The 9498-nt window shown below is 40.5% G+C and overlaps 1 protein-coding gene across 1 annotated transcript; it reads right to left on the bottom strand.

Moving 5' to 3' along the window:
• Positions 1-277: 277 nt before the first annotated feature.
• Positions 278-5838, bottom strand: LOC124686538 (putative glucose-6-phosphate 1-epimerase). The gene is made up of 9 exons (XM_047220470.1): positions 5631-5838; positions 4351-4425; positions 4181-4237; positions 3931-4088; positions 3724-3864; positions 3358-3460; positions 3180-3279; positions 2835-3078; positions 278-462 (listed from the first exon to the last, which is right to left on the bottom strand). The coding sequence occupies exons 1-8, from the start codon at positions 5724-5726 to the stop codon at positions 2858-2860; spliced, it is 951 nt and encodes a 316-aa protein (XP_047076426.1). The 5' UTR covers positions 5727-5838; the 3' UTR covers positions 278-462; positions 2835-2857.
• Between the last annotated feature and the right edge of the window lie 3660 nt (positions 5839-9498).

The raw sequence follows: 9498 nt of genomic DNA, 5'->3' as shown, positions 1-9498 counted from the left end.
GAGTGCAAGACAAGACACAAGAGTCCTATCTCTATCCTAGACTATCCGTTTATACGTACACGGAATATATCTCTAACACTGAACTCATCGTTCTGCACTGCTGCTCCAAGATTCATTTTTTTTATATTTTCTCGAGATCAAAGGAAAGAGGCTGTACCGCGGAAGTACTACATTCTGTACAGGTAAAATACGGCAACACGACACAATCACGCAAGACAATCAAAATTGAGACCAGACTACTACTGCAAGTCAAATCGGCCTACTTTTCGAAGGTGATTATGAATGACACATAAAAGTCCCCACAAAACAGATGAAAACTCTCCATCGATCTCCTTTAATAACACAAAATGAAGATTTTAACTCCAATGCTGCTCCAGAAAAACTACAGGCAACTTGGACTGGAACACGAAAGGGAAAGCTGGAAGTCCGTTCAGATTATCTTATTGACACTGGAGACACTTCCTGCAGAAAGACGAAAAATGAACATTATACAGTAACAGTGAGTACAGTAAGTTAAAAGGAAAGTTCAACAATGTTTTTCAACAAAACTATTCGATGCAAGGCAACAGCTAATATTGGTTCAAGCCATGATGCATGTTTTTCTTGCAGTTGTAACTACTGCATCTTGTATGAATCAAGAATGAATAGTGTATAAATCAACCACCCTAATTAAGCTCTTGCAAACACCACGATAAAAGGTATGCTGTTCATAAAAAAACTGGAGATGTATTACATAAGTGCGCAAATCATTTCAGCCATAGGCTCTAGAACGAAGATATCATTTGAAGGCGCAGTGGAAAATTGTACTGCTAATAGCACGAAAGATGTATAGCTCCTAATCTATGATACAAAAGATCCAGAGAAAAGAAAAAAAATCCACTCTGAGAGATCTATTGGGATAAAATACTTAATACACAAGCCTTGTTTGGGTTTTGTTATCTTCTAAATTAAGCACTATCTTTTCAATAAAATGAGACGCAAAGATCCTTTGAGTTTTCTCAAAAAAAAAGTGAGCACTACTAGTATTACATTCTCTCTCCCCTTTTTAGTCACTCTTCTCTCAAATCTTCACGACAAACTACGTCTTTCTCCTCCAGTGCCCCACAGATCTATTTACAAGAAAATCCCTAACTAACTGACTCCACCATTTCAACCACAGCTACAAAAATAAAATTGAAGTCATTTTTAAATCGTTGTGAAGTGCTAACTATCTAAGCATTGAACTCTTGGGGAGCAACCCAACCATTAAGCTCTAAACTGTAGATTACAGATTTCAAAGTATGCAGATGAAGTACTCCCTCCATTCACAATTAACTCGCGTTCTAGGTTTAGTCAAAGTAAAAAAATAATTAAGTTTGACCAAACAACAACAACAACAACAACAACATCAAAGCCTTTTTCCCGAGCAAGTTGGGGTAGGCTAGATATGAAACCCTACAAAAATAAAAGGAAGCCAAAACAAGAACGAGAAGGAAAACGAGATTAAACTACGACTCCGGCATATGGATCGTTGATCTCCATGCAGTCCTATCAAGAGCCAAGACTTTAGGTACATCCTAGTCCCTCAAGTCTCTTTTTACCGCCTCCGCCCAAGTCAACTTTGGTCGTCCTCTATCCCTTCTAGTCTCCTCGATACTCCTTAGAAGTACGACCTTCTCGAGGCCTCCACTGGGTATGCCCAAACACCTTAGTCGGTGTTGGACTAGCTTGTCGTTGATCGGTGCGACCCCTACCCTATTGCTAATTACCTCGTTCCTAATCCGGTCCCTTCTTGTATGGCCGCACATCCATCATAGCATGCGCATCTCCGTGACACTCATTTGTTGGATGTGTTGTCTTTTAGTTGGCCAACATTTTGCCCCATATAGCATCGTCGGTCTGACCTTATCTTTTAGATTTTGTGGGACCTTCTTATCACATAGGATACCAGATGCTTTCCGCCACTTCATCCACCCTGCCTTGATCCTGTGCCTCATCGATATGACCATTGCTTTGCAACATTGATCCCAAGTATCGGAAGGTGTCCCTCTTAGGCACTCTTTGTCGTTCTAATCCGTCTTCGCTGCCAACACCACTAAAGCCGCATCGCATGTACTCAATATTTGTCCTGCTAAGTCTAAACCCCTTTGACTCCAACGTTTGCCTCCATAGCTCTAACTTCCTATTTACGCCGGGCCTGGTTTCATCTATTAGCACCACATCATCAGCAAAGAGCATACACCAAGGAATATCTCCTTGTATATCCTTGGTCACCTTATCCATCACCAAGGAAAACATGTATGGACTCAAGACTAACCCTTGATGTAGTCCTATCGTGATTGGGAAGGTATCGGTCTCCTTACTGCATATTTTGCCAACTCCATTATAGAGTCTATTCTCTCTCCTACAACTCTAGGTTGTATATTCATATGCATTTCTAAATATTTTTTTGCAACCAAGTCTGTAACCGTGCGTGAATTGAGCTAAGCTAAAAAAAAGAGACTATTATAAAACTATTCAATTCAATGATGACCCTCCATGGATTCACCTATATAGGCTGCGGCTAATGTTGCAAAAATAAGTGACCAAATATGCAGGAAAAGAATCAACATTACAATATAAAATTTACTATATTAGATATTCATAAAGTATATTTTTGAAATTATATGCATTTGATACTATGAATGTTAATATTTTTCTTCTATTGTTGGTCAAACTTTACAAATTTTGACTTTGACTAAACTCAGAACATGAGGTAATTATGAATGGAGGAAGTACGTGCAATAATCTAGCTTGAAGTTTGGAATAGAGTACACTAGCAATAGCGAGGACCCTGACAAGTCCAGAACACTTACATCTCGTTCAATCATCCAAAAAATCAGATATGTTGCAGCTGTCGAATCTGTTCAGGATCCAACATTCCACTGCTGTAACTGGATGGAACAGAGGAAATTTCCTGCCTTCCTTGCCACTCTTCACCAGGCCTTAAAGTAATTGGCTTCTCAATACAAGCCGCCCCTACACATAGCATGCATGTGTACTCCTCACTCCCTAAATCTGGCATTGCTTTTGCTTTCTTGTCCCATGGGTTCCAAAGAACTGTGTTCACAGAAAACATAGTGACGATACACTATGTAAGTAAAATAAGCAAAGGCCATAGTGACTAGGCTATGTAGTTTAGAAAAATGAAGCTAACTCACCAACATCAGGAAGTTCCTTTTTCCTTAAAACAAATGTTCTTTTTTTCTCATGGTCAATGGTCACAATCTTTGGTGGAGCGCTCAAATATACCCTGTCCACCTTCACAATCAAACATTTCAACAGAATTAGTGACTCGCCGCAGTGGCTCCCAAACTGTGAAGCATATAGAAAGCTTACTTCAGTTTCAAATACAACTGCATCGCCTTGTTCAGTACAACGTTTCTTCGATTGCAGGTTGTCAAGATAGTCCAAGGTATCCAAACCCTCAACCCTTACTTCACTGGAATATGAAAACATACTTAAGAGAAAGAAAAAAAAAACGGTGCACTACCCAAGTTGTCTATTCACACGCTATCTATTCTGCAACTGAAACATTAATTGAGTAATGAATCCCAAAATGGTTCATTCTACAATACCCAGTATAAAGGACGTGCCATATTATAAGTTACACTCCTCTCTAAACAAGGAATGTACAAAACACTCAATTTAACTTCATAATAACAAAAGTAACATAAGGCAACGTAGTAACATTCTAGAACGTACCTGATATCAGAGACTGAGAAATATGTGTGGTATGCAAACGAAAACTGGAATGGCTTGCCATCGGCATTGATATTTTTTATTCGAGATGTGAGGACCAGATCGCCCCTTGGACTAAGAGCAACTTGCAAACGGAGTTCATAACTGCAATATATGGATGATCAGGATAATAAATTTCACATGGGGACTAAGGAGTTCAATATTTACTACCTGTGTGGCCAGATCTTCAAATCATCTCCAGACTGTTTGAGTATCAAGTTGATATGACAGTCATAAGTGGTATCTCGAAAAGGAGGAGGACTTTCATCAACACTCCATAGCCGGTTCCTCGCGAATCCATGCTGTTCAAGAACTCCGTGGTTCCCTAACTGCATGAGGGAATTTTCACTTGGGTATTATAAGCCGGACCAATTCATTGTAGTAAAACATAACTAGACTATTAACAAGTTGAGGACCATACTTGAGGAAAGCAAATTTGTATGCCTCCACGAATCGCTTTTGGTGGTTTGAAAGAAGCCTGCGAGGAATTTGAAATGTGGCGTGAAGCATAAGCAATGATAAAAGAAAAATGCAGCAAAGAGCACCAATCCACATAATAGTCATGTGATTGGAATAAAAATATCTGAGTACCTTCTTGCTGACAAAAAGCTGCTGTTCTCCATAGGTATTGTACCAAGAGGTTACTTGGCCTCCATACAAGAATACCTGATAATAGGAAAAATAAGGAAACTCAGAGGACGTTGAATGCATTTCTATAGAGAAGTTAAAATCATATGCAAAGAAACTGGGACTGGCAATTATAAATACATAGATATGGATTTCCTACTAGACTATAGTGACCTTCCGGGTTACAGTTGTGCAAAAGAATTCGAGCTCTTTGTCCAACTGTCCAAAAGAGGACAAGAGATAATATCGCGATTTTTTTAACAACCATCACCGTCGGTTGTACCTGATCTATGTATGGCTGAATTTCTGACATAGAAAAGAAAATACATTGATGGCTTTGCATCACAGATGTCCACACCAATGGGCATACCACCAGTGTCACATCGAGGTTTGATAGGACATCATCCTTCTAAATCATTATTCAGCCATGCTGTCTCCAGAACCTTTTATCATATATACTCGAGGGGAATGAAACCAAGACATGCCAATTCTTTTCACGATATGTCAGCGCTGGCATCACTGCATGTTCACAAACTGAATGTTTCTATACTGTATTGAAAACAATTAAGAATTTCATAGAATATATAATAAAATCATAACCAGGTACCAGGCCATCAGACATGACCATGTAATTCGACAGTAGCCAAAAATACAAAATGATAGTGTACACTGAACATGCCAACACCAAAAGGACATTGACGAGGCCAGGCTATGGGCACAGCTAAGCAAAAACATCACAGAGCCCACACCGAACAAACTATTTATCCACATAGCTGAACAATCAAACCAATCACTATTTCAGTTAAAAAATCATTATTAAGAATCGAAGACTGCAGAAAAAAACAATCATCCACATCCACCAATACAAGGTCAGGTCAAACACAAAATGGGCATTTGACCGAACTATCTTTATTCACTACATACATGGTCACAACTCATTACACACATTCAACACTTATTCCCAATAATTAACTACTCTACTGTAGCATTCCTCAATTAATAATAAATATAAGCTTAGTTACCGGTTCGTTGTATCGTCACTGTACAAACAGGAACATGCTCGATCGATTCTGCCTATTTCTTCTATGAACTAAATCAACCGATTTGTATGGATCGCGACGAGACTAACGAACAGATCGACCAAAAGCCTGGATTTATATGATGAGTAGAGCACATATGTGTCAATGAAGTATTAGAGGTGCCGGGGATTGGAATTTCAATGGGGAAGGAGAAGGAAGGGTGACCTCGGCGGAGCTGCCGCGGGCCTCGCGGAGGACGAACTTGTCGAGGCCGGTGGCACGGTCCTTCACGCGCTCCACGGAGGAGGCTTTCCCAGCCATACAGGTTGGGTCCGTACGAGGAGGAAAGCGCCGGATCGCCCGGCGGAGGTGGTCGTCGAATAGGGATTGGCGGTTGCGGCGACCGAGGATGCGGCGGAAAATGGAGGGAACACTGTTGTGAGACTGGAAGAAGGAGAAGAGGAATTTTCTGAAAGAAATATTTATAGGAGTGTATCGTGACACACGTTCTACCTTGGCTTGAGAGGCGTAGTGCACCACGACTGGCCAATGAACTCTTCGAATAGCACGATCTAAAATCAATGGGACAGACAACGTGTGGGATTGCAATGTCACGTCTCTTTGAACATTTGCATCACATGAAAACAATTAAACAAACAATGTTTCAAAAAGGTTTGAGTAGATACGACATTCTCTTTAAATGGAGTACAAAATAATCATAGAAAAGAATCTATAGAATTCAGCCATACCAATGAAACAAAGAATTTTTTTTGAGAACCAACCTGAGGTTGGGTGGTTAGAAGTGTGGTTGTACCCCTAGCACACCAGAGTTCAAACTCCAGGTTTGACATATGTGTGTCTCATAAAGGCGGAATATTCATTCAGTGGGAGACGACGTTCCCGTTAACAGCGAGGCGCCTGTGATGACTTCGTCAATTTCAGGATCCAATCCGCCGGCTCAGTCTTCCAGAGGTGCTCATAGGGGTAGGGTGTGCGTGTGTGCGTTCATAGGGATGAGTGTATATGTGTGTATGTGAGCATCTGCGTTTGTACTGTGTTTCTAAAAAAGACAAAGAATTTTTTCTATAGATTTTATTCCTCTAAAATTCCTATGAAATTCAACAATCTAAGAGGCCCTTACCTCTTTTAATAAAAATCTTAAAAATCAAATAAAAATATATTTTATGCCACAAAGAAAAACTATTATAAGGTACAAAAATTTGAGAAAAGTGATTGCGATAGAGATGAAATCGAGGATATCTTTCATGAAATTGGCAAATAATAATAGTGTGATGATGATGATGATGATGATGATGATGAAATGACAACACCCTCCCTTTGTGTGACAAATATATGATGGTATTGGTCAACTACAATGCAATACAGCGGATATGAGAAATTGAAGAATGCCCATAGTAAAATTGAAAGTTGCAAGGTTTTTGAGATGGCAAGTGCTAGCCGTCGGTCGTAGCTACAGCCGTTTTGGCTTTTACATGCATCCGTGTGGTCCTAGGCCAGTTCTGCAAAATCCTATTACTGGTGCAAAAAAGATCTGAAATAAACATTTTTTTACGTGTATGCAACATTTTCAGAAATGCGGCATCATTTTACTGTGAATCTGTAAAGACTTGCGACACGTGGAAAAAACTTTTACATCATTCGAGTATGCTCATGCAGAAAAAATGCCGTAAGTAACACATCTCCATTTTGTTTGAAGAAAAATCTAAGAATCGTGTACCAGTTTGCAGCAAAAAAAAATCAATGCATCCAACGTTTATGACTAACTCATCCACATTGTAGAAACGCGTACATAATACTAGATCACTAGTAGGGGAAAACCCTACTTGTCACGCGTGAAATTTGGCTACTAGTCGTTGGGCCTCCAACCACTACTAGTTGGCTATAAGAGCAAGTACAATAAGTTCTAGTCAGCTGGCTATAAGAATTAAAATAATATATTGTTGCCTAGTTGGAGGAGAGAGAGAGGAGGAGAGAGAAGAGGAGTGAGCTCTTATGCAAGAGCTAGCTCTAGCACGTGCTCCTGGGCACTATGTGAGAGTGAATGGTGGGTCATGCACTAATAAAGTAGTAGTACAATTTTATGGCTCACTATTGTACATGTTGGCTCTAAGATGACTATAGATGACATGGCACTTGGCTTATAGCCTACTATTGAACTTGCTCTAAGAATGAAGTACTTTACTAACATATAGTCCACCTTTCACTCTCACAAAGTGCCTAGGAGCACGTGCAAGAGCTGACTATTGTATAAGAGCTCACCTCCCTTCTCTCTCCCCTTCTCTCTCCTCCAAGTCATCTAAAATATATTATTTAATGTCTTATAGTCAGCTGACTGGATTCTATTGTACTTGCTTTAAGTGCAGGAAGACGAGGGAGGGGCGACGAAATAAGGTCATGGTGGACCCCACAATAGAATCGGTAATTTTCCTCCACGCGGACGGACGCGTAGTCCGCGAGCCGGAGGCAGCGAAGCTAGCAAACCTCCGACGGAAACAAAGCGTTTTCCTACTTTTTTCTAAGAGTTGGTCAAAGTTAATAAATTTAACTTAACATGTCCAATACGTACACTTATTAGAGCAAGTACAATATATCCTAGTCAGCTGGCTATACAAATTAAAATACTATCTTGTTGCTTAGTTGGAGGAGAGATAAGAGGAAAGAGAAGGGAGGTGGACTCTCATGTAAGCTAGCCCTTGCACATGCTCCTAGACACGTCGAGAGAGTGGAAGATGAGCCATACATCAATAAAATAGCATAATTTTGTAACTACTGATGTCTACGGGTGCTTCTATTCTTGTAGACAGTGTTGGGCCTCCAAGAGCAGAGGTTTGTAGAACAGCAGCAAGTTTTCCCTTAAGTGGATCACCCAAGGTTTATCGAACTCAGGGAGGAAGAGGTCAAAGATATCCCTCTCATGCAACCCTGCAACCACAAAGCAAGAAGTCTCTTGTGTCCCCAACACACCTAATAGGTGCACTAGTTCGGCGAAGAGATAGTGAAATACAAGTGGTATGAATGAATATGAGCAAGTAGTACGGCGCCGTAAAAATAGCTTGCCGGCGTGCGATTGATGGTAGTAATATTGTAGGAAGTAAACAAGCAGTAGTAACGCAGCGAGTAGTAATTCGATAAAACAAGTAACAAGCAGCGATAGCGATATTTAGGAACAAGGCCTAGGGATTAGACTTTCACTAGTGGACACTCTCAACATTGATCACATAACAGTAATAGATAAATGCATACTCTACACTCTCTTGTTGGATGATGAACACATTGCGTAGGATTACACGAACCCTCAATGCCGGAGTTAACAAGCTCCACAATTAAATGTTCATATTTAAATAACCTTAGAGTGCATGAAAGATCGACATGACTAAACCAAGTACTAACATAGCATGCACACTGTCACCTTCACACCATGTAGGAGGAATAGATCACATCAATACCATCATAGCAATAGTTAACTTCATAATCTACAAGAGATCATAATCATAGCTTACGCCAAGTACTAACACGGATGCACACACTGTCACCATTACACCGTGCAGGAGGAATAAACTACTTTAATAACATCACTAGAGTAGCACATGGATAAATTGTGATACAAAACACATTGCAATCATAAAGGGATATAAATAAGCACTTCACTATGCCATTCATAACGAGTGAATAAGTATTCTCGTGAAATATAGCCTAAGAGACCCACACGGTGCACACACTGTCACCTTTACACACGTGGGACAAGGAGTCTCCGGAGATCACATCAGTAAAACCCACTTGACTAGCATAATGACATCTAGATTACAAGCATCATCATATGAATCTCAATCATGTAAGGCAGCTCATGAGATTATTGTATTGAAGTACATAGGAGAGAGATGAACCACATAGCTACCGGTACAGCCCCGAGCCTCGATGGAGAACTACTCCCTCCTCATGGGAGCAGCAGCGGTGATGAAGATGGCGGTGGAGATGGCAGCGGTGTCGATGGAGAAGCCTTCCGGGGGCACTTCCCGTCCCGGCGGCGTGCCGGAACAGAGACTCATGTCCCCCGGATCTTGGCTTCGCGATG

Source organism: Lolium rigidum, chromosome 2 (assembly GCF_022539505.1).
Source record: "Lolium rigidum isolate FL_2022 chromosome 2, APGP_CSIRO_Lrig_0.1, whole genome shotgun sequence".
NCBI classification, from domain to species: domain Eukaryota; kingdom Viridiplantae; phylum Streptophyta; class Magnoliopsida; order Poales; family Poaceae; genus Lolium; species Lolium rigidum.
This window is presented reverse-complemented; position numbering and strand designations above follow the sequence as displayed.

Excerpts from the sequence above, each read along its gene's own strand:
- LOC124686538 (XM_047220470.1), bottom strand. The coding sequence starts at position 5,726 with ATGGCTGGGAAAGCCTCCTCCGTGGAGCGCGTGAAGGACCGTGCCACC. Across the intron at positions 4,238-4,350 it reads AGCTTTTTGTCAGCAAGAAG|GCTTCTTTCAAACCACCAAA; the intron begins GTACTCAGATAT and ends AATTCCTCGCAG. Across the intron at positions 4,089-4,180 it reads TACAAATTTGCTTTCCTCAA|TTAGGGAACCACGGAGTTCT; the intron begins GTATGGTCCTCA and ends TCCCTCATGCAG.